Genomic DNA, 23,339 nt, shown 5'->3' with positions numbered 1-23,339 from the left:
TATTATAAATTCTTAATTATACTGATAGAATTAATAAATACGCCGGCAATATTTTAAATATATATTAATAATATATTAGTAGGATTAATAAATATAATATATATTATTTATTTTAATAATATTTTAATTTATAGTAAAAATAAAAAGATTATATTAATTATATTAAGGAAGTCCTTTAATGATTATAAAATCGTAATTTCTATATAAATTTAAGTAAGTACGAATTTTATATAAAATAAATATTATTCTTAAAATATATTATTTCCCCGGAAGGTATAACGATAGATTTAGAGAGGGTTATAATAATTATAGAATAGGAGGCTCCAGTAAGCGTTTATAATATTTAAATCTTCCTAAAGCTTATAGGATTTTATTAATATTTTATAATATTATATTCTAAAGTAATTATACCCTTAATAGAATTATTAAAGGGGGATAAATAAAAGTTATTTAAATTTATAAAGGAAGTGGAAGAAGTATTCGCGGAATTTAAAAAATTATTTTAGGAAGTTCCTATATTATACTATTTCGATCCGGTATTATAAATTTAAATAGAGACGGACGTATCGGATTTTATAATTAGGGCGGTTCTTATATAATTATATAATAATAGGTAATACCTAATAATTTTCTTTTTAAAAAAGAAATCGCTAGAGGAAATTAAGTATAGGGTTGGGAATAGAGAATTATTAGTAATTATAGGAGTATTAAAAGTGTGAAAATAATATTTATTTTTATATAAATAAACTATTTTTAATAATTATAAATTATTTAAATTTATAGTATTTTTAAGAGAAGGAGTAGATTAATACAAAATAGAATTAGTAAGTATTAGAATTAGCAATATATAATTTTGGAATTGAATATTATTTAGGAAAATTAAATCTAATAGATAAGTTATTAAAGAAATTATAATTATAAAAAGAAGAATAGAAGGTAGGAGGTAATTACCTATTAATAAAAGTTATTAAAAAAAATAAAGAAAAGGGTCGGGCGATAAAGGAAAATTAAATAGCGAGGGTATTAGTAAAACGGATAATTTTAATTAGAAAAGAGGTTTAAAGGATAGTAGTAGAAGAGAGGGAATAATAATAGAATATAGGTGAAATAGAAGAGGGTTAGGCGTTAGAGGATAAAGGGGTTGAATTATAGGAAGAAAGGCGGAGTTTATAGGAGGAGGGTAAATTAAATAGAGAGGAAAGGAAGTAAAAAGAAATTAAAAGCGATAATAAAGAAGTTGGAGTAGTAAGGAAGAGGGTAAGGTTTATAGGCGAAGCTACTATTAAATTAGGGAGGGAGGATAAAAATATTATTATAAGAAATATAGGCGGGTAAATAGTAGTAATAAGGATATAGAAGGACGAAGAGTAATTACTATTATTAGAATAATAATTATTAGAAGCGTAAAAGGAGGACCTATTTATTATTAAGGGAGTATAGAAGAATAGCGAAGGGAGGAAACGGGCGAAGAATTAGAAAATAGGGGAAAACGGAACTCTATAGTATTAATATTAAATTTATATTCTAGAACGGATACGGGTTAAATTATTCTACGCTTACTATAATATAGTAATAACAGGATATCCGGGTTAGAAGAAGATATTAAAGTATATTAATTAATTCTATTATTAATTTATTATTACAATCGATATCGAATTATATATCCGCGAATATTTAATATATTAAAAAATTAAACTTTATAATTACTAATTATATAAATTATTAAAATTATTACTTATTCCTATTATCCTTTAGTAAAATATTTTATACAATTTTATTATTAGAATACTAAAATTATTTAACCCTATATTTAATTAGATTTATAATATAGTTCTTATTATTATCGACCGTTTTATTAAATACATTTTATATATCCCTATATAAAAGACAATTAATACCCAATAATTTATATTCCTTTTTTAGCGAAATATTTTTTAGTAATTTAGCCTCCTAGATTTAATTGTATTAAATAGAGGTAGTCTTTTTATAAATTAATTTTAGAAGATTTATTACAAATTCCTAAATATTCGTAGACGCTTTAATATAATTTAATATTTTTAAATAAATGGATAAATAGAGAGGTAAAATTAGAATTTGGAATTATACTTTCGAATCTTTTATAATATAAAGTAGGTCAATTAGGCCGAAAAAATTATATTAGCGTAGTAAACGTATAATAATTATTTCTATACTACTATTAGGAAATCCCTTTTGGAATTACTCTTTAAATATCATTCTTAGGGATTAATAGATTTAGAATAAGGGCGGAGGATAGTCCTTTTAATAATAATTATTAATTAAATTAATAAATTATTTTATAGGCGGTTAGAAATTGTAGCGGCCTTGGAGGTTGTTAATTAAAGGTATATAAAATAATATAATAAAATTTAGAAGTTAAAAGAGTTCGATATTGGAAGTTAAGTTCTATTTAATATAAAGTATATTAAATAACGCTACCTAAGCGTTAAGTTAGTAAATAAATTTTTAGGACTTTTTTAAATTATTAAGGTTATTGGGGAAAAGAAGATAGTATACCAATTTATACTCCCTATATATTATTAAATTTACTTAATATTCCTTATTATTTTACTAAAACCGTACTATAGGGATTCTATTACGGTAGCGCTACAAAGAGAAATTATAAATATTAAGGAGGATAATATTTAGTATAAAGTTGAGGCGATTATAAAGTATTATAGATCCGGCCGTTAATATTAATTCTAAGTTAAATAGAAGGGGTATTTAGATAATAAGAATTTATAGGTTTTATAAGAGGATATAAATTACTTAGACTTTCTTAAGGAATATAAAGTTAAGGAAATATAGCGGCGGCGTATTGGCGGCGGGCCGATTATTAGGTTAATAAGGGTTAGTTAGGTAGTGGGAGGAGAATGGTAATTATTTGGAGATATAGAATAAAAACATAAAATATAGATATAAATTGTAAAATAGAAATATAAAATATAGATATAAAATATAAAATGTAAATGTAAAACGTAGACGTAAAATGTAAAATGTAGACGTAAAATATAAATGTGAGATATAAAACGTAAATATAAGACGTAGACGCAAAATGTAAATATAAGACGTAGATATAAAATATAGATATAAAACGTAGAATAGAGATATAAAATATAAATATAAATTATAAAATGGAAATATAAATAGAAATATTAAATAGAATAAGAAAGGGGAAGGGAAGGTAGTTTAATTTAATATAGGATATTAATAAGGTACTAAGTAGAATATAGCCCGTATTTTCTATTATTATCCTAAACAAAAAAATCTTTAGTGGTATCCGCTATTATTAATATAGGATTAGAATTTATAATTTTAAGAAGAATATTCTTACGCGCTATTGCGCCTATTAATAATATTCGTAAATACTACTTTATATTATTTATTTATAGTCTTCCTTTATAAATTCTAATAATTCATTTAATTTCTTATTTATAAATACTAGCCTCCTATTAACCGTTTAACGCTAGGGACCCTAATTATAATTAAGGGAGGGGGTAATACGAATAGGAGAGTTCGGCGTTGAGATATTTATAAGAGAACTATTATTATTAATAATAGGATTACTAATAGGGGCTATTGGATTAATATTAGTATTAATATTATTGATATTATAGTAATTAAATTTCGAATAGCCTTTACAATTAAAATTCCTAGTTTGGAGTATATTAAGTAATATTATAGGGAGATTATTATTAATAAAACGCACTTATATTGTAATTTAAAATACTATTATAAATTAACGTAGCTACTATAAGAGGGGAATGGGTAGGGGGCTACTAGTATTAGTAAAGCGTATAATTTTAGTTATTATATTTTATATATTATTCTAGAGATTATAAATATTATAAGAGACTTCGAGTATATAATAGCGTAGCAATAGCGAATACTACGATCTCTTATTGAATTTTAGAAGGAGAAGACGTTAATATAAAAAAAAAAAAAAAAAAAAAAATAGGAGAAATAATAAGGGGAAAATAGCGTACTTTTAATCTAGTAAGTATATATATTGATTAGATAGAGTATTTTATATAAATTTAAAATTGGGGTACTAGTAAATGTTTAGGTTAAAGCGATATTATATTTTAAGTAGGCGAGGGGGTAAATATTATTAAAGGATAGGAAAGGAGTAGTTAATTAAAGGTTAATTACGGGTATAAAGCGAGAGGAAGGAGAGGATAGAATAAAAAGGAAGAAAATAGGGAGGAAAAGCGAATATATTAATTAAATTTATAAGGGAGATAGGGATTAATATATAAATATATAATAGAAATATATATATTTATAATAGGGATTAATTTAAATAAGGGGGTAAGCGAAGTAGTTATAGAATTAGAGGAAGGGGTAATAAATATAATTATAAAAATAAAAATAGGAGGAAGAAGAGAGGAAAAGTAAAGAAAGTAGGCGGAAGGAACGTTATATAAATAAAGGAGGAGGTTTTTATACGAATATAAATTAAAGTAAGTAAGTATAATTTAAAGTAGGCGAATATAAAATAATATAAGGTAAATAGAATATTAAATAATTATATAGGTAATAGGAGGGAGTAAATAGAAGGATAAGACGAGGGTAATAATTAAAAAGGGAAGGATAGAATAAATAAGTAGTAGTAGTAGTTATAAAAAGGTAGAAGAAAAAGGCGGAAAATAGGAAAGTATATAATTTGGATTATAGTAGGGAGAGCGGAAGAAATAATCAAAAATTATATTATTAAAATAGAAGGAATAATATAAAGAATAAAGTAAGGGTAATAGGAAGGTAATTAGGAAGGAATAATATAAATAAGGGAAATTTATAGAGGAAATAATATATAGAATTATAAAAGGCGGAGGAAAGAAATAAAAGTCCTAAAAATAGAATTTATAAGGAGGGGGATTATATTTAAATATTATAGTAAGTTGTAATAAGTGTGAATAATAGAGAATAACCTACGAGAGGAATTTTGGGTTTCGATTATATAAGTATTATATAGTAAGTGTAAATAATGAAAGGTACTTTACGAGAGTATTAAACTACATTGTAAGTACGGATAATAGAGAGTATTTAGGGAGAGGAATTACGGAGTATATTTATATTAATATCCTAAAATATTTATTAATATTTTTAAATTTAGTATAGTACTCCTTATTAGGTAAAATAAGGTTTATTATTTTGTACGTTTATAGAATAATAATTTTAATAATAGTTGGGAATTTAGCTAACTTTTTAAATTTAATAATAATTTTGTATTTATATTTAGAATTTATAAGAATAGATATTATAGTACTAATATACCGGTAGGCGGAATATTAGCTCTTTAAATTTAATATTAATTTTATATCTATATTGGAATTTACGAAAATAAATATTATAATACTAATATTTTAGCGGGCGGAACGTTAAATATTTAAATTTAATATTTATTTTATATCCGTATTTAAAATTTATGAAAATAGATATTATAATACCGATATTCTAGCGGGTAGTACGCCGGCACTTTAAATCTAATACCGGGTTCGTGCCCGTATTTAGAATTTATAAAAATAAATATTATAATACTAATATTTTAGCGGGCGGAATATTAAATATTTAAATTTAATACCGGTTTTGTATTTGTATTTAAAGTTTATAAGAATAAATATTATAATACTAATATTCTAGCAGGCAGTATACTAGTACTTTAAATCTAATACCGGGTTCGTACTTATATTTAAAATTTATAAGAATAAATATTATAGCGCCGATATACTAGTAGGCGGAACGCCAACTCTTTAAATCTAATATTAACTTTATAGCCGTATTTAGAATTTATAAGAATAGCTAATATAATATTAATACTCTAGTAGGCGGTTCGCTAGTAGTAGAGTAGCTACAATCCGGAATATAGTATTAATAACTATAGCGAATAATATTTAATAATGCTATAGTATTTAATATTTATTATAAAGGTTCTAAGGACGGAATTTATAAGGGGGGGAGTTGTATTAGGAAATTAAAAGTTTGTATATAGAAGTACTTTAACGGTTACTACGCCCTTTCGTTAATAGAAATATAGAATTATTTATAATAACGTTTATATTGGGTCGGATTCGTAGGAAGGATAATCTAATATTGCGCCGAGGCGTTAAATTAGTATAAGGCTTTATAATACTCGTTAACGGAGGAATAGAGTTTATACAAGTATAAAAGAGGTTTAACGGAACGTATCTTATTATAGTCGGTAGCTATCAATACATCTTTGGATTGACCCCTAATTTGCCGTCCCCCACGTGTGGCCACGACCGTAGTCACCTCAACCTACCTTTCGTCTACGTTCCTGACAAGAAACCTACTAAAGTAATGTAAGAATATGATAAAAGCCCTGCCTTGGATAAATATATCCTTTGCGAACACCACTCAAAATACTATCTACGAGAATCACCTGATCCCTTTATTCTCCCAGTTCACCAGTTGGGCTCCGAGATTCGAGAAAAGAACGGATGCTCTGTCAAGGTCGACTAGCAGCAGAAGCAGCAGAAGCAGCAACAAAAGTACAAACAATAATACCAACTGCGCCAGCTAAGCATCTGATCTAATCAGCTCAAGCCAACTCAAAACTCAAAACTCAAGCATATGACTGCTGGTAAGCACCTGCTTCATGCGCTTCTGGACCGTGTCAAACGGCATGAGGCTGCACGACTCGCTCTCCAAGTGGCTGATGATAGAAGCCAACGTCTTGAACTCGGAGGGGCAGTTGCGGTTCGGACAGTGGTAAAGGACAGTGTAGTCTATATAAATTGTAGGAAGATTAGCAGATCCCGTTCGCTAATGTTCAAATGAGTAAAGAGTTCAATGTAACTACACGGATGTAGGAAAGAGATGAAGGAAAAAAGAATCAAACTCACGAGCCGGCGAATTCAAATGTTTATTCAAATCCGCCCTAGTCCTGCACACTCTAGAGCATAAGCCACACGCCCAGGCGAAGCCGTTCCAGGCGCTGTCCGTGCATGTCCAGCGGTCCGGCTTCGACTCGCCGCCGTGCCAGCTAATGAGATTCTTGCAGATGAAGCCGCGCGGGTCCCTTTGGCGGACGATTTCAAAAATAGTATCACGGTTCAGAGACGGAGCGCTGCGGCAGCTGTTCGTCTCCAGGTGGGTGGTCAGACCGGCTACGGTAGTGAAGCAGTTGCGGCAGTAGGGACAGTCGATGTTTTGGCCGCGGTGGATGCGGGAGTTGAGGTGCTATGATAGAATAGGGGTTAGAGGTAGCTAAGGATGAGAGGGAGGGAGCGAGGGGGAAAATTATCTGGCTGGGGTTCGATGATAGATGTCTTCTTTGGGACGGAAAGTACTGGGGACCTCGGGAGCCACTTTGCTGCGCGGAACATCAAGGTACACTACCTACCTGCTTGATATTGTTGGTGTTTTGGAAAAACTTGTCGCAATCGGCGCAATAGTTGTGGTCCTCGACCTCATGCTCGATAAGACCCCGCTCGCTGCGATACTTGTTGTCGCAGACACGGCACTCATGGCCAACATGACCTTTGGCGTTCATGTGCTGCCAGCGAGCAGCATCGCTGTTGAAAATTGCGAGGCAAGTATCACAACCGTACCTCGCGTATTCGTGCGCAGCCTCATGGTCGTAGTAGTCATCCAGATGCTCTTTAAGACCATCCTCATCGTAGAACGACTGGTCGCATGTATGGCAGAGGTGAACCATGATGACGGTAGCTGGAGTAAAATACCGAGAAAATGGCTAATGATGTCGACAGTAGTTGATAACGAGATGGACGGGCGTGGCGTCCAGATCTTCTCTAGCCCCAGGCCTGTTCTTGATATCCAGCCGATGCGAGACCAGTTCCAAAAGGCAGGTTGGGTGAGACAAGCGATCCAGACAGAAAAGAGCGACAGGGAAGTCTTGATAAATAACATAGTTTACTGAAAGCGCAGGAACTGTGCGGGGACAGATCAACGCCATGATTTGAAGCTGTCATTCACTGGTAACACTCCTGCAGTTGGGGTTGACTGACATCGGACTGTGGGCCTCCCGCATCGACAGCTGCAGATGGGTACTGCAAACTAACAACAACAAAAAGTTGACATAAAATTCCTGCAATGCGATTTGCGATTTAATGTCCTGGGTTGTCCGATGGGAGTACCGTAGGTAAATGCGGAAGTATGGTCATGCTGTTTGAGCGTCTCGTCATTTTCATGTGATGTTGTTGCCAAATATCCTTTGTCCCCCTCTCCAGCGGGTATAAACTCCTTGCCCGGTTTATTTCTTTGTCTTCTTTTTCTTCTTCTTTTCTCCCCTTTGAGGCTCCATCGCTCCTCAAGCACATCACGCCTTCCCCTTCTCCAAAGCCGTAGCCAGCCCACTGCTCAGCAGTCGGCTCCAGTAGCCAACGGCCCAGAGACTCAGTAACCAATCAGCCGGTTACCATTGACCATGCCGTGGATATTTTTCTGCACCTGCTCAAACCGCATGGCGCCGCACTTTTCGCTCTCAAGGTGGTTGATGATAGCAGCCAACGTCTTAAAGTCCTGGCGACATGAACGGTTGGGGCAATGGTAGAGGTTTTGTTGATGAGCAGGCGAATTCAGATGCTGATTCAAACCATGGCTAGTGTTAAACCCCTTATGGCACAAGTAACACTCCCACCGGTACCCGTTCCAAGCCCGATCGGTGCAAGCGTACGTGTTTTGGGAGGTACCCTCCCAGCCGATGAGCTTCTTGGAGATGAGCCCACTGGGATCCTTGGACCGGACGAACTGGTAGATGGAGTCGCGGTTCAAAGACGGGGCGTTTCGGCAACTGCCGCTCTCCAGGTGGTGTGTCATACCCGTGGCGGTGGTGTAGCTGTTGGGGCAGAAGGGGCACTTGATTTCTTGGCCACGGTGGGTGCGGGAGTTGAGGTGCTATGTGACGTGATATCAATTAGTCCGAGTTTGGAGTTTGGCTTATTGGATTTCGGTTGCCGACCCCTTGATTGAAGACTTGCTGGGTTGGTCTGTCGTCATATACATACCTGCTTGATATTGTTAATGCTTTGGAAGAAGCGATCACACTCTCGGCAGAAGAAGTGAGCCTCAACTTCGTGCTTGGTGCGGGCATCTTCGGTGACGAAAAGGCGTCCACAATCATCACACTCGTAGCGAGAGTGACCCTTGATCCTCGCATGTTCTAAGAGCTTTGATTCCTTGCGGAAGGCTGAGGAGCAGACGTAGCACCCAAAACCAGCAGTGCCAGGACAGTGATCCTCCCACTCGCAGTGGTCGTAGAGATCATCCTCATCGTAGAAGCCCAAGGTGCAGTCTGCGCACCACCACACCTTGCGATACAGAGTCATGTCGGCAATATCGAGCGGATATGGTAGGCCGAGGGGAGAGAAGGGTATGGCGAAGTTTCTCGACGACGTGGCGATTCGGCAAGAGTGATTGTTTTCACGACGACTATGTCGAATTGGTATCAGGACCGTCGCTGGTGCCGATCTACCAAAGGGTCCAAAGCATGTACGCAGCGTCAAAAAGAAAACTGACGAGGTCCTTGATCTTTTTAAAGCACGATTGAACGGACTCTTTCGCGGGGAAGGTGAATGGGCATGGTGTTGCTTTCCTATGTATAAAAATTAAAGGGAAAGGTGTGTCATTCACTTTCAGAGGTCGTTTGTCAACACCGAAACCGGTGGGCCTCCCGCATGGGCAGCTGCAGGGGACGAATCGATGGGAGCAAGGACCTGAGAAAATGCTTCTTCGTTGGAGAAACTGAAAAAAAAGAATGGATGGTCGGGCCAACCCAGTTCGGAATACCACCACGAAAAATCAGGGTGGAGTCCTCTTTCCGCACGTTACAGATCACCTATACACTGGTTTCCGACGACGACTACATAACAACAAAGAGGAAGGAAATTCCTTGCATCGTGAACAGGCCCCGCACTCATCTGACCGTCACACCGCCGCCCCCCCCCCCCCCCCCCCCCCCCCCCCCCCGGCACGTCCATTCGCAGCCTACTACTGCTGAATACATTTAAATTTCATGCGCCAGCTCCCACGGTTCAGCCAATATTCGCCCAGTCAACCGAGAGACCTGACGAGTACTAGCCATTGAAATCCCGCTTTGCAATTCAACAACATAGACGTCCAGACAGGGTGGGGAGGTTCTGACGGGACCATTCTTGACTCCTAGAGATGTACCTCCGCAAGGTTGATTGGCGAATTTCATATGCAAAGGTCCGTCAATCCACGGTAGAACAATGTAAGCTCTTTGCGAGGTAGCGATGATAGAGCTCTAGTGATCGATCTCTTCCAATGTTCATACGTGACTGCCACGCGTTGAGCCAGTCACTCTTCCCTTCCTTTGCAATTATATACATGTACAGTGTTAACATATCCGTCGTTTCCAAGAGTTATTCGTACAAACCGTCCTGGCTATGTTCCAAGTCCAGGAGTGACGAAACACCAATACTTTCGGTGTCGACGTCCCAATTGGTATCTCCATCATAAACAATCTACCCATCCGATCCCGTCCCAGATTAATGATCGTTCAAACGGCATATTTCAGCAACATTGAAAGATAGAAAAGAAGACAAGAAACCCAAACCCAGCCAGCCCACCAAAGTCCTGTTAAAGAAACTCCTTTTTGTCATGCCACGAACCCATACCCACAGACCTAACAAACGACTTTCAAGCCTCCTTGACCGTTTTCCCCGATCCGCCCTCTACCGGCCTGATATCATCACTACCGACCCCGCTGGCGCTAAAGCTTCCCTTTTCCGGCACCATACCCGCGGGCGCGCCCTCTTTGGAAAGCGCCACACCGGTAGGCAAGCCCTCGACGGCCTGGTCATCGATATCTTCAAACTCATAAGGAATCACCAAGTTCAGGAACATGGTGAACAGCGCGGTGACAGCGAAGCCGGTTTCCATGATGAGCTCGATGGCGTCCAGGAAACCCTGAAGCGACTTGTTGTCGCCCTTGTAGGTGAAGAAGGTGGCAAAGTAGGTGGGCACGAGCGTGGCGCCGTAGCCGAGAGCCAGACCGGCGGTCAGCACGAAGCGGTTGCGGCGGTTGAAGGGCACGCCGCGGGTGATGATGGCGATACCCGAGACGGCGACGGAGGTGAAGAGGAAGGTGGTCATTCCACCGATGACGGAAGAGGGAATGGCGACGAGGGAGGCGGCGAATTTGGAGAAGACGCCCATGATGATGAGGAAGAAGCAGCAGCAGAAACCAGCGGTTCGGTTGGCACATCGGGTCAAGGCAATGACACCGTTGTTTTGAGCAAAAGTCGTCATGGGCGTGATGGTGCACAGAGCGGCGAGGATACCGTTGATGCCGTCCGCCAACACACCACCCTGGACACGGCTCTCGTAGATCTCACCCTCAACCTCCAGACGGGACACATCGCAGGTGGCAGTGATGTCACCGACAGCCTCGCAGGCGCAGACAAGGTAAACGGCTAGTAAGGGCAATACGAGTGGACCGTACACCGTGAGCTTGAAGGTATGTACCCACATAAAGGAGGCGACAGGAGCGGCGTCAATGCTGGAGCGGTCAAAGTAGCCGCAGGCAGCAGCGACGATGCAGCCGACGAGCAGACCGAGAATGACGCTCGTGGATTTCATGATGGGGGAACCGAACCGCTCACAGAAGATGATGGTGACAAAGACGAGGAAGCCCAGACCCAAGTACTCAGCCGAGCCCCAGGGAAGAGCGTGAGGGGCGCCAACGTTGGGGCACACCACGTACTCGGGAAGGGGGTTGGCGGCCGCGCAAGAGCCGGAACCGCCAGCCCAGTTCTGAAAGCCAGACTGGATGAGGCTGATGCCAATGAGCATAACGGTGGGACCAGTGACGATGGGCGGGAACATGCGCAGCATGTACTTGGGCGGCAGGAAGGAGAGCAGGACTTCGAGCAAGGCGCAGACAGCAGCTGTGCCGAGGATGGCTCCGTAGCCGTCGGGGCAGGGCAGGCGAGTGCCGTCTGCGGCGGTGGGGCACATGCCGTTGGCGTACATCTGGTTGAAGGTACCGGTGGCAACGGGGATGATGGCGAAGGAGATGCCGACGACGGAGATTAGGCCCGTTCCAATGTAGTAGGGCGTCTTTAGAATGCGGAATCGGGCTATTTGGATACAGGACAGCAGGCCAGAGACAATGAGGGCGCTCGAAACGAGGTATTGCGATTGCTCAGCGGTGAAGTTGGCACCACCTCCTCCAGCCAGAATGATGGGAGGAGTGATGATGCCAGCCAACATGGCGAGGGAATGCTGGAAACCGAGGATAAGGGCGAGGAGGACGGGCATCCTGTCGTTGAGGCCGAAGAAGACGGCGGGCTTGTTGATCTTCCTCATGAAGGGCAGGTTGGGCCTGAAGAGAAAGCCATAGTCGTAGTCGCCTAGCCATCCCTCCTTGGTGAGAAAGGTGTGGGTGAGGGTTCGTGTGAAGCCAGTCACTCGGTCGCCGATGGTCCTCTTTGGCATCGCATGAGGAGCGATGTGGGAGGGCCCCTGGTCCTCATCCATGGTTGCGGTTTGTTGTGATGAGGGTGTCAAAGTCTCAATGGGTTGTCAAAAGGGGTCTGATTGTCGATGGAAATGGTGGTGATATAGGATGACTCGAAGTCGAAGGTGCCCGGGCCGACGTTGAGCCAATTAGAGACGGCAACTAACAACTAACAGCAACAATGAGATGAACCGAGGATGGAGGATGATGGGACTGCGGCACCGGGATGGTGATATATCGTTCCTGGTTGACCGTAAGATGGCCGGACAAGGGGGGGGGCAACCAACAATAAGCCGTCCAGACGGGCGCGGTGCCCCCCTCCGAACCTTCGAAAGAAGGACGAAGACGGATTGTCTCGCCGCCGTGGCTTGCGTAAAATACTTTTGTCGAGTATCCGCTCCTAACGGTTACGGGGTGCCAAGGCTGAGGTGGATTCCCCCAAAGGAGATCTTATCATCGGCGGCTGGCTCCACTCAGCTACCCACTCGTCAGGGGCGGACGTGCCCCCGAGTGGCCACACTGCAGATAAGCAATCCCCAATCAACGCTAAAACACCAACGCTAACCTCGGTTTAGGCAGTGTTGCGGCCGCTGATAGGGACGGCGATAGTTCGACCGGGCAGCTAAGTGCAAGTGATATCATTGATAAGTACCATATTGCCTGCTTTACCTAATTCCTGCTTCTCACCAATCCGGCACTCCTCAAATGCGAGTTTCCAAATCGGTGACGGGATCCCCTCAGCTGGAAATCATCAACACCAAGCAAGTGATACTTCCCCGGACCCAGCCGACGGATAAGTCCAGCAACCCGGCGACATCCCCATCGTTCAAATCTTTAGCCTCATTACAGTTGCAATCGGCCAAGTCCATGTTCCCAAACGACGGGCCCAAGGCAACGTGCTGTGGACAATAGGCGAGAGGCGAGACGGCCCTGAGCCCAAGGGTTCATATTGAATGCGGCGGAATTCAATTGATGGGTGTAACGATACTTTCATGTCGTCTCGTCGTCGTCGTCGTTGTCGTCTGGGATGGTGTTGAGCCTTCGTTCCCGGGCATCACGAAGGGCCTTAGGAAATCCCCGAAACCCCCGGACGGCTCCTTCGACAGCTTCATCAACTCCAGAGATCAGGTAGCTAGGTAGTCATGCTCTTCCCTCAGACATCGAATCTCCAGACCTTTTCCATGTCAACATGGACAATACCGCTTTACCAGCAAGAACAACAAGTGAACGGTCTCGACCTTCATTCAGCTTTCGTCCAGTCTCGATGTAACTTTCAATTCCCAATTGAGTCCCAAGGGCGCCCTTCCAACTGCATCTGCCATGCGATCCCTTACCATATGCACCGTCCGTATGCAACAAAAAGCGTGGGGGGGGGGGGGGGGGGGGGGGCATGGTAGGTACATTGGCGCATTGTGGGGAAATCGTCATCTAATCAACCATTCAACCACTCTCCTTCTCCTCGACCCGTTCAGCTCCTCGGCCAAAAGCGAACGGAGTCGCAGCTTGCCGTACATAGGTAGTGTACTGGACAAAACCAAAAGGGTGGGAGACCTTACTTCAACAACGAGCCAACAAATCAGGGTTCAAGTCAAGTCAGAAAGAAAGCCTAGCTCGCCTATCTAGGTACCTTTATTCCAACATCGTTGTTGGGTAGAGATAAGCTAACCCCAGCCAACTCGGCACTGAGACGAGGTCATTGGTCGATCGATTTGGGCACCTAACCAACCCGTATCAATGAGGCTTGGCCTGGGCCTTCCATCCTCTCCTGTACACTACACTCAAGTCTTTGGGTGTACACAGTAGGTTGGGTACCTATCTAAAGGTATATAATTACCACTGCTACACTAGCTCACTAGGTACACCCGGCATGTGGCGGACAGCCGGGATCGGGAGGCGTTCGGATGTCTCCGATGTCCTATCCTGCCATATCAGCTCTTGTCTGTGTGAGTGTTTCTTTGCTAAGGGAATGATTTTGCAGCTGAATGTTATTTATTTATTTTCTATTTATTCTTCTTTTTCCCTGAGCAGCTTCGTCGATTGCCTTAATCAAGCTGTGAGGCATATCGAAGCATGCATGATTGAACAAAGAGAATCTCTTGTCATCTTATCATGGTGCCATTGACTGGAGGCAAAGCCTTTTCGATGTCAATTCTTTGTTGCATAAACGCGAGTCTTCTTGGGGAGCTCATTTGCAAACTTCAATACCCGCCATATTCTCCTTTGACCTTCTGCTCTGCTTAGTAATTGATACTTTGGTGGGTTAGGTCAGAAAAGGTCCTCAAGTCAAGTGGAAGGGAAGGATTGAAACAATTTTGCATTATACATTACTACTACCTGGTACATCGAGTTCCTTTAGGAGTTGCCGTCCGTGGGAAAGCTGGAGCTTCCCGTTTGTGTACATGATTCTTTGAATTTTTCCCCAGCCAGAACACTGTCAGTGGGTACCATCTCTTCCTTGTTTCCACCGACCTGGTCTCAAGTGAACTTGCCCTGACTGACTTAGCAAATGTAAGATCAACACACAACCCAAAGCTACCGCTCACAATGGTGTAGTAAGTGGCAGCCCGTGACAGAGGTCTAACCATAGACCTGGTACAGTGTACGCAATCTGGAACCTCCCTGGCTCACTCTGGTTGTTGCTCAGTGGGCGCGGCCTCATTTTCACTATGCTTCTGTTCGGCATTTTTCTCCTTCTTACCATTCTGGGAAGCCTCGAACGCCTCCTCACCCTCCTTTTGGCACACGACAAGCGCTGAAGCCTCAAGCTGCTTTTCGTATTCGTCAAGCGCCAATTGCAGACGAAGTTCTTCCGACAGATGGAATCGCGCTTCGTTCTTGCTCACGAACTCTTTCAACTCTTCCACCCCTTTGCCACAGAGCTTAAGCTCGGCGAGATATTCTCGGTACATCTTCCGAGTATGTTGCACCTGATACAGAAAGAGAACTCCCTTTTGTTTCTCCTCAAAGCCCGCCGTAAGCTGCCGCCACGCCCTCCACATAAGCTCGCATAATTGCTCCGTGTCCTTTCGTTTGATCTCGAACGGATTTGCTGCTGCCCAATCACGCATATTCTCTGGCATTGTTTTGATTTTCAAGAAGTTGTCGAGTGTAGAAACGACATCTGGAAGGATGTAGTCCGTCACGAGTCGATCGTACTCTTTCTCAATTTCGAACCGATCAAGGAACGAACCCCTGCGCTGCCAGATCTCGTGAAGTAGTAGCAGGGCGTGCTCTCTCTTCATTCCCGCCATGAGGTCGTTGTCCGCAGTTTTGTATATGACTGCTTTCGCTTCCTCAAATGTCTTCGCCTTGGAAATCTCAGACGTCGAGTACGCGGTCTCGGCTACTTTCTGCCAATCCAGCCATAACGAGGTGTCTGCACGGGCGATTTGCTCATGCATGACTTTGAGATCGATTGGATTGTCTACCCAACTATAGGCTTCATCCAATGGGTGGCCTAACGTCTTCTCACGCTGATATGTGACGGCACCATACAGATTGACGCCGACCGAGTCCTTATCCTGAGTTTGGCCAAAAATGTGGAGATACCATTTGAGCAGTAACATGTACCCTGATACGTATTGCTCAGTTAAAGTGCCGCCGATGCCCTCTAGTGGTTCTACATCAAGCAGTAAGACAAGTTCCAAGAAGCCACGAGCTAAGGCCGAGGTAGTGACCTCCAGTCGCAAGGGTGAATCACGACCCCAGGGGCAGAGTACAGCAGGAAGTGTCTGTGAGCCGGGCAGAATTCTTTTGAGCTGATCGACATTGTTGTTCCACAGGCTGCTGTGAAGTGTGAGGCTAAAGGGACTCCTGATCGTCAGATGTCTTGTCTTTGTGATAGCAGGCCGCGAGTCCCGGTGCAAGGTAGCACTCATGAGCTTCTTCCGCTGGATTGGAGAGGTCTTCTTCGACCGCCATTTCGGATTTGGCTCGGTCGGGCTTCCTGGAGCAGCTTGGAGCACCAGTCTTCTTTGCTTTGTAATGTTGCGTAAGAGGGCGGTGACATATTCCGCCGACGGCTGCAGGAAGAGACCGGGAGAAAGCTGTGGTTCGACAAAAGAAAATGGCTCGTCAGGAACTGTCGTCGCGTACGCCATCAGCATCCGAGCATTAGAACACATAAACAAGGCAGGAGATGAGAGACTCGGCTCTGGGATGTTCACGTACCGAAGCGTGCCCAGACCATCTTCTCGGCCAGCCAGGAGCAGTATGATTCTGAGATAGCGGGCGGCGCCTTGTCGGAAGCCACCAGTTGTCGGAGTACCTCCTTTTTGGCAAGGTCGAAGAGAACTTGAACGCGATCCGCACTCAGTGTGGTGTTCTCTGCCACGAGTTTGAGGACAATTTGACTGCGTCGCTCCGGATCAGGGCAGGCAATCGGAGCCAAAGATGGGGCTGATAATGCCTTGGAGGCTTCTGGAGCCGACATTGTTGGGAGCAGACTGACGACCGACAGTAGGAGTGTGTTGCTGACTCTTGCGAATACCTTGGGTAAATCTGTCGGCAAGAACTGGATTTTCTGCTTACTTGAGGAAATAAAATCAAGTGTTGGAGGGAGAAGCGGAGCCAAAACGCTTGGTTCGATCCTAGAAGGAAATTCAGCAGCGAAGGAAGGAGTGACGGTATGGAAAAAAGTTGAGCCATTTGACGCCCTTCATTAAGTCCGGGAGCAGGTACGGCTTCCTGATCGCGTCTGAGCAGTTACCTCTAGGTAGGTATGACGCGTCACGATTGGCGACCTCAAACGGAAAAGGAGCTATCTCTTGACTGCTGCCACTTGCCAACCAGGTGCCACTCAATAACGACACCTACTTTACTGACCTGAGCTTGACTAGATTTGCACTTCCCGGTGAACAAGCAAACATTCGTTCAAGTTATCAGCCACTCACCATTCCAACTCTGGTTCAGTCACTGTTAACTCAGCACCGAGGATAAAGTCTCCCGCTTTCGCGCCTCATCGTCGCGCTCTAGAACTAGACGATTCTGTTCACTATCTCTCAAAAGTCTATACCGCGCGAGTGCGCATCGTGGCAAAGCACTGTCGCCGTCCGGGGAGTTGAGTATCCAGGCTTGATGTAGGTGTGCACTCATTTGACCATCCCGAGGCATTTCCCTGGAATGTTTTGGCTTCAACAGGTCCACTGACAATGGCATTTTCACCAAACATTCAGCTCGCACACCAAATCATCACCGAGTTGATCATGCGAAGATGAACCGGAAGCGAGACTTGTCCACGTTCCACAAGGGACAACAGAACACTCAGGGCTCTGCCGACGACCACAAGGAGGATTCCAGTAGTCGGCCCAAGAAAGTGGCCAAGATTGTCAAGACCGAACCCACAGACAAGCCCAACGGAGGTACGCAGAACCAGAAACCAAAAGAGTTTGTTGGTCCGAAACCAAGTGGGATACACTTGGCCTTCTCGCTGGAACAAGCTCCACATGTCAAATCGCTTAGTGGTGCTGCATGTGCCAACTGCGGAGGAAATGACCACATGGCATCCCGTTGTATCGGCCCATGGGATCCGGTTAGCGGGACGATCAAAGTCTGCGTGCTGTGCAACGATGATTCCCACGGGCTCGATAACTGTCCAGTCCTCGCAAAGCGCAGTGCGTCAGACCAAAGATTCGTCTTGAGCAGATATCTGATCCTCTACCGTGGCGGGCGTCCTCCCATCGAGTCGAGTGTCTGCTGGGTTGACTTGCTAAGCTCTACAGAGTACAAAGAAGTGTTGGCCAAGCATTCATTGGAGAAGGGCGACAAACACTATCCTTGGACAAGAGAGTTCGCAATCAGTCAACACAAGAACAGGTTGTGGAAGCGCTACAGCTATTCTCAAAAAGATGACTCAGGAAGGACGTGGTGGCCTGAGGACCCCAAGACTAACTCGGAGGCTGAAGTCCAGAAGAACATCGAGTTACTCAAACAGACTGAGTCCGCGTCCGTTTTGAAAGCAGCGGCCCGTCAAAAGATGATGGAGAGCGAGTCAGAGAGGGAGTGGGAGTTGACTGCAGCCGGCCTGAAAGCGTGGCCTGACATCTTCAAGATTGCTCCAAAGTTGAAGGCTTTTATTGAGAAAGAAGACAATTGAGTGTGTAAGAGATCCTGGCATTTGTAGCCAGACACGAGGGGATATGCGCCACGTATTTTGACCGAAAGGGGAGAAAGCTCGCACCAAGATTCGACGAGCGTTTTAGTAGGAGATGCGGTGCGAGTTTGACTCAAGTTATGTCACAAATCAATTAAATAAGATGTAAGCATATGGTTTCGTGGGTATTGAGAGCAAACAACGGTCGAAATAGTGAGGGGACAAAGAGAGCAAAACACAACAAAGGAGCTGCTCGGAACGACCATTTTCAGGGAGTCAATAACACACCAATGAAACATCAAACAAGTCCGTACAAGCAGACGTCAATATCCTTACGAAAATCTAGTAGTACTGTACATGGTTACTTGTAAAATAACTTGCTGTTTCGTGTGTTCTCATCGAGTGTCTCATGGGGTCCATGAATGGGTGCAATAAGAAATGAATGGGTGAACCCATGCTTCATCCTATGAGTGGATAGCTACCGTATATATAGGCGGTAGAATTGAAGCTTATTCTCAACAAGGCCCTATGGCGCAACGGTAGCGCGTTCGACTCCAGATCGAAAGGTTATCCGTTCAAATCGGGTTGGGGTCAACTTCTACTTGGGGTCAACTTCTACTTTTTGCAGGTTTTTGCATCGTAATTAATGCTCGCCACACTTGTTTTGCTGGTTTGGTCTTCTTTTATCTTTGTAATTTTTCTTTTGAATCCTGCGTTCCAGTGATACATACCGAAACGGACGCCTGGGTGTTGGCCTTGCGATAATAAGTTGCGAGAAATTGGGGTGGTTTTCATGCTGGAGCTAATACGCCATGTCACAGGAAATGGCTGCAAAACACTTCGAATAATAAAAAAAAACAGGAAGAAAATTCATCCCCAAATAATCATGTCGCTTTGACATATGTCCACGCATTAGTCTCCCCATGTTTATGCATGCAGTCTTCACCAACATCATGCTCCCAAGCTTCGCTTCAGTTGCATCCGTTGTTGGTCCGTCCGGCTGGCTGTCCCGGTCCGTCGCTGAGGTGATGCACGCCGAAGAAAGATTGCACTCCACTCCGCCCGATCGCGGCAGCCACCGGCCGAACGATGTCATCGGACATGCTAACCCGAAATAGGTAAACCATAAATAAACGACCCCACCAATCGGAACTTCTATCCGTGCTCGGCCTACACTACAAAACATCAACAGCTGTCAACCCCCCAACTCACCTAACAATCCACGACCTCTCTTTCATCACCAACCCACTCTCTTTCACCCACCTCAAAATACTTACCAAACCAAAATTAACAAAACACAAAAAAATGGAAGGCGTCGACCTCCTCATCCTCGGCGCCGGCTGGACCGCCACCTTCCTCATCCCCCTCCTCCAACAACACCCCGACTCCCTCACCTTCGCCGCAACCACCACCACCGGCCGTCCCGTCTGCGGCATCGACACCATCCCCTTCCGCTTCGACCCAGACTCCAAAGACCCCACCCCGGTCGCCAACCTGCCGCGCGCGCGCTACATCCTCATCACCTTCCCCCTAACAGGCAAAGGCCAAAGTACCTGGCTCACAGAAACCTACCAAGCCACGCACCCTAGTAGCCCTTCCCAAGAAAAGTACAGGTTCATCCAGCTCGGCAGTACGGGTATCTGGCAAGTAGAAGGGCGGAGAAAACGCCACGGCGCAGCTAAAAATCCAGAAGAAAAGCAAGCTGAACGGGAAGCTAGGGTTAAAGCCGAGGCGGAAGCCGCCGCCGAGAAGAAGAACAACAACAAAAAACCCTTTGGTTTCACGACGCGACACTCGCCTTACCTGACTACGGACCCGCGCGCCATAGCTGAAGACGAACTGCTTGCTTCGTCGGTGGTGGACGGCATGGTGCTTGCGCTCTCTGGGCTGTGGGGCGGGGCGAGGGATCCGCGCAATTGGGTGAGCAGGGTGGCTTTCTCGAAGGAGGCGTTGAGGCACAAGACGAGTTTGCACATGATTCATGGATTGGATATCGCGAGGGCTGTGTTTAAGATCATCACGACTTGTGAGGATGAGGAGGAGAAGGAGGGCGGAGAGAAGGAGAAGAAGAAGAAGAAGTGGGAGGAGCATGGAAAGGGGCAGAGGTGGATGTTGACGGATGGGTTTGTGTATGATTGGTGGAGTTTGTTGATGGGGTGGGCTACCGAGGGACAGGAAGACGGGGAGCCGAGAGAGCAGGCGAAGTGGGTGATGGAGTTGATGGAGGAAGAGGGGGTGCAGGCGCTGCCGAGGAGTATGGAGCTCATGGGAAGGGCGTATGATTCGAGAGAATTCTGGAGGACGTGGGGGTTGGTGCCGGTGAAGGCGAGGGTTGGGGTTAATGCTCCTTAGAAGGGGCTAAAGACAGAAGTGTTGGGAGACACCAAGTTAGGAGAGAAAGAAGGACGGCAGGTAGAGGGCCATTGTACATTATCACAAGCATACCAGCATACCAAAAATGTGAGAAAACAGAATCGAGAATAACCAAACACCCGCTCAATACCTGGGGAATCTATTTTCTTTCACACAAAAAAATGGCCACACATCATCTATAGCAACAGCTTCTGGACCTCCTCAGCCAAGTTCTCAATAGGAACCAGGTTGCCCTCATCCTTCTGGCCCTGACCCTGATCAAGCTTCTTCAACCTGACCTGACCAGCCTTGAGCTCCTCCTCACCCAGGATGACACCCAGAGGCGTACCCTCGGCAGCCTTGAACTGAGCCTGCAGTTTAGGCTTGGCCTTGGCCATGTACTCGGCGCGAATGCCGGCGTTCCATAGTTGCCTGGCAATCTTCATGCGCTCCACAAGGAGACCGTCAAAGTCCTTGCCGCCACCAAAGGCCATGACGAACACGTCCACCTCGCGCTTCTTGATGTCGTTCTCGCCGCGGGCCTTGAGGATGGTGAAGATACGGTCGATGCCGAACGAGATACCGACGCAGGGGATCTGCTTCTTGCCGTACATACCGACAAGGTTGTCGTAGCGGCCGCCGGCGGCGATAGAACCAACCTGGCTGGCCGGGTCGTCCTTCTTGCTCTTCTTCTTCTTGTCGCCGTCAGCCACGGGCTCGGGCTTGTTGATGACCTCGAAGATCAGGCCGGTGTAGTAGTCGAGACCGCGGGCGAGCGAGAGGTCGAACGAGACCTTGTCGGTGACCTCAAGGGCCTCGAGGTAGGCGGCGAGCAGCTCCATGTCGTGGATGCCGGCCTTGATGTCGTCGTTGGTGGGCAGATCGGCGTCGGCCTTGATGTAGTTGATGATGTCGGTGATGTTGCCGGCGTTTTGCACGTAGACGCCAATCTTGTCGGCAACCTCCTCGGGCAGACCCTTCTCCTCCACCATCTCCTTCTTGACGTCGGCCCAGGGCATCTTGTCGAGCTTGTCGACGGCGGAGCTGATGGTGCGGATCTTCTCGGCGGGCACACCGGCAACGGCAAAGAGACCGTCAAGGATCTTGCGGTGGTTGAGCTTGATGGTGATGCCGAGCTTGAGAGCGTCAAAGACCTCGACGATGATGCGCAGAATCTCGGCGTCGGGGATCATGGGGTCGTAGACACCGGCAATGTCGAAATCGCACTGGTGGAACTCGCGCATGCGGCCGCGGGCAATGGCGGGCTGGTCGCGACGGTAGACCTTTGCGATGTGGTAGCGCTTGACCTGCTGGGTGCTGGTCATGGCGAGCCAGCGGGCAAAGGGGACGGTAAGATCGTAGCGGAGGGAGCAGAGCTCGCCACCCTGGTCCTGAAGGTCGTAGATGAGCTTGGAGTCCTCGCCATACTCTGGGGTTCAAGTGTTAGCGAATCTTGATACGGGCGAGTTCGGTCGGCTAGGTTATTTGTAGGTGTCGAGACATACTGCCGGCAAGGATTTCCCTAAGCTCGAAGACGGGAGTGTCGAGGGGGGTGCCGCCGTGGCGCTTGAAGACGTCGCTAACAGTCTGGCTATGATTTGAGGAAAACAAGAGTGTCAGCAACAAGAACAGAAAAGAAAAAGTGGTCATGAAATGGCAAATGCGACGGGAAGCGCATACAAGAGCTGCTCACGGAGGAGCATGTCCGGGCCGTGCCAGTCACGGGTGCCCTTGGGGGTCTTGATCTGGAGGTTGGCAGCCGGCTTGGGCGCCTTGATGTCCTCCTTGGTGTCCTTGGTGTTGTCGGCCATGGTTTTGGTGGTGTGGTCGATGTCGGCGGCGAGGTGTGGGCGCTGGCGCAAACAAGTCGGGAATTGGCGCGGGGTATTATTGATGGCGACCGGGTGGCCAGTAGTGGTGGTGCGATTCAAGAGTGATCCGATGAAACGGCTGGCGCGTGCAATTGGTATCGACTCTGTAACTCGTCGGATCAGATTCAGCATGCCGCTACGGACGGGATGGTCGAGTCGAACGGGACGAGGTCGGAGATCAAGTCGGACACGGCACGAGGGTGGAGGGGGTGGATGGGCGGGTGGATGGACGGCCGGGCGAGGGATCGGGTTGGAGGGGCACGGCCGCACCACACTGAGCAATTGTGACTTTTTTTTGCTTTTGACTCAGTTCGGGGCCTGCGTGTTCCCTGCCAGTACCTGACCCAAGTACCTGGCAGGGCAATTCTACAGCGTCTGAAGGACAGCGTTCCCCTCGGCAGGCAGTCTGACGCAGTGCCTCTGGAGGTATCTGTCCATCCCGGCAGGCAATTTCCTCGGCTTCCCTTCCTTCCTACCAGTAGACTAGACTTTCCTTCGATGCGGACGTTGGTCCTTCAACATCCGCCACCATGGTCTCAAC

The 23,339-nt window shown here is 45.2% G+C and overlaps 7 protein-coding genes and 1 non-coding gene across 8 annotated transcripts; 3 read left to right on the top strand and 5 right to left on the bottom strand.

The window, feature by feature from the left end:
* Window positions 1-6,192: 6,192 nt before the first annotated feature.
* Window positions 6,193-8,048, bottom strand: B0T23DRAFT_45909 (uncharacterized protein). Its single transcript, XM_062841290.1, has 3 exons — window positions 7,385-8,048; window positions 6,885-7,221; window positions 6,193-6,767 (listed from the first exon to the last, which is right to left on the bottom strand). Exons 1-3 carry the CDS (start codon window positions 7,697-7,699, stop codon window positions 6,598-6,600), a joined length of 822 nt encoding a protein of 273 aa, XP_062688251.1. The 5' UTR covers window positions 7,700-8,048; the 3' UTR covers window positions 6,193-6,597.
* A 17-nt stretch (window positions 8,049-8,065) lies between these two features.
* B0T23DRAFT_45929 (uncharacterized protein) lies at window positions 8,066-9,503 on the bottom strand. Its single transcript, XM_062841291.1, has 2 exons — window positions 9,009-9,503; window positions 8,066-8,898 (listed from the first exon to the last, which is right to left on the bottom strand). Exons 1-2 carry the CDS (start codon window positions 9,327-9,329, stop codon window positions 8,398-8,400), a joined length of 822 nt encoding a protein of 273 aa, XP_062688250.1. The 5' UTR covers window positions 9,330-9,503; the 3' UTR covers window positions 8,066-8,397.
* Window positions 9,504-10,431: 928 nt separating this feature from the next.
* On the bottom strand, window positions 10,432-12,889 carry B0T23DRAFT_45897 (purine permease). Its single transcript, XM_062841289.1, has one exon. It carries the CDS (start codon window positions 12,502-12,504, stop codon window positions 10,663-10,665), a length of 1,842 nt encoding a protein of 613 aa, XP_062688249.1. The 5' UTR covers window positions 12,505-12,889; the 3' UTR covers window positions 10,432-10,662.
* A 2,130-nt stretch (window positions 12,890-15,019) lies between these two features.
* Window positions 15,020-16,916, bottom strand: B0T23DRAFT_436294 (uncharacterized protein; the record flags this gene model as incomplete). Its single annotated transcript, XM_062840571.1, has 2 exons — window positions 15,020-16,565; window positions 16,655-16,916. The coding sequence occupies 2 exons, from the start codon at window positions 16,914-16,916 to the stop codon at window positions 15,109-15,111; spliced, it is 1,719 nt and encodes a 572-aa protein (XP_062688248.1). The 3' UTR covers window positions 15,020-15,108.
* Window positions 16,917-17,696: 780 nt separating this feature from the next.
* Window positions 17,697-18,578, top strand: B0T23DRAFT_408434 (uncharacterized protein; the record flags this gene model as incomplete). Its single annotated transcript, XM_062839297.1, has 2 exons — window positions 17,697-17,844; window positions 17,971-18,578. The coding sequence occupies 2 exons, from the start codon at window positions 17,697-17,699 to the stop codon at window positions 18,576-18,578; spliced, it is 756 nt and encodes a 251-aa protein (XP_062688247.1).
* A 519-nt stretch (window positions 18,579-19,097) lies between these two features.
* Window positions 19,098-19,169, top strand: B0T23DRAFT_t411. The gene has a single exon. It is a non-coding gene; the product is annotated as a tRNA-Trp (tRNA).
* A 551-nt stretch (window positions 19,170-19,720) lies between these two features.
* Window positions 19,721-21,025, top strand: B0T23DRAFT_45845 (uncharacterized protein). Its single transcript, XM_062841288.1, has one exon. The coding sequence runs from the start codon at window positions 19,881-19,883 to the stop codon at window positions 20,925-20,927; it is 1,047 nt and encodes a 348-aa protein (XP_062688246.1). The 5' UTR covers window positions 19,721-19,880; the 3' UTR covers window positions 20,928-21,025.
* A 99-nt stretch (window positions 21,026-21,124) lies between these two features.
* Window positions 21,125-22,738, bottom strand: B0T23DRAFT_326825 (histidyl-tRNA synthetase mitochondrial precursor; the record flags this gene model as incomplete). The annotated part of the gene is made up of 3 exons (XM_062835573.1): window positions 21,125-22,356; window positions 22,433-22,518; window positions 22,608-22,738. 3 exons carry the CDS (start codon window positions 22,736-22,738, stop codon window positions 21,125-21,127), a joined length of 1,449 nt encoding a protein of 482 aa, XP_062688245.1.
* Between the last annotated feature and the right edge of the window lie 601 nt (window positions 22,739-23,339).

This window comes from Neurospora hispaniola, assembly GCF_033458365.1.
Source record: "Neurospora hispaniola strain FGSC 10403 chromosome Unknown B0T23scaffold_10, whole genome shotgun sequence".
NCBI lineage: Eukaryota > Fungi > Ascomycota > Sordariomycetes > Sordariales > Sordariaceae > Neurospora > Neurospora hispaniola.
This window is presented reverse-complemented; position numbering and strand designations above follow the sequence as displayed.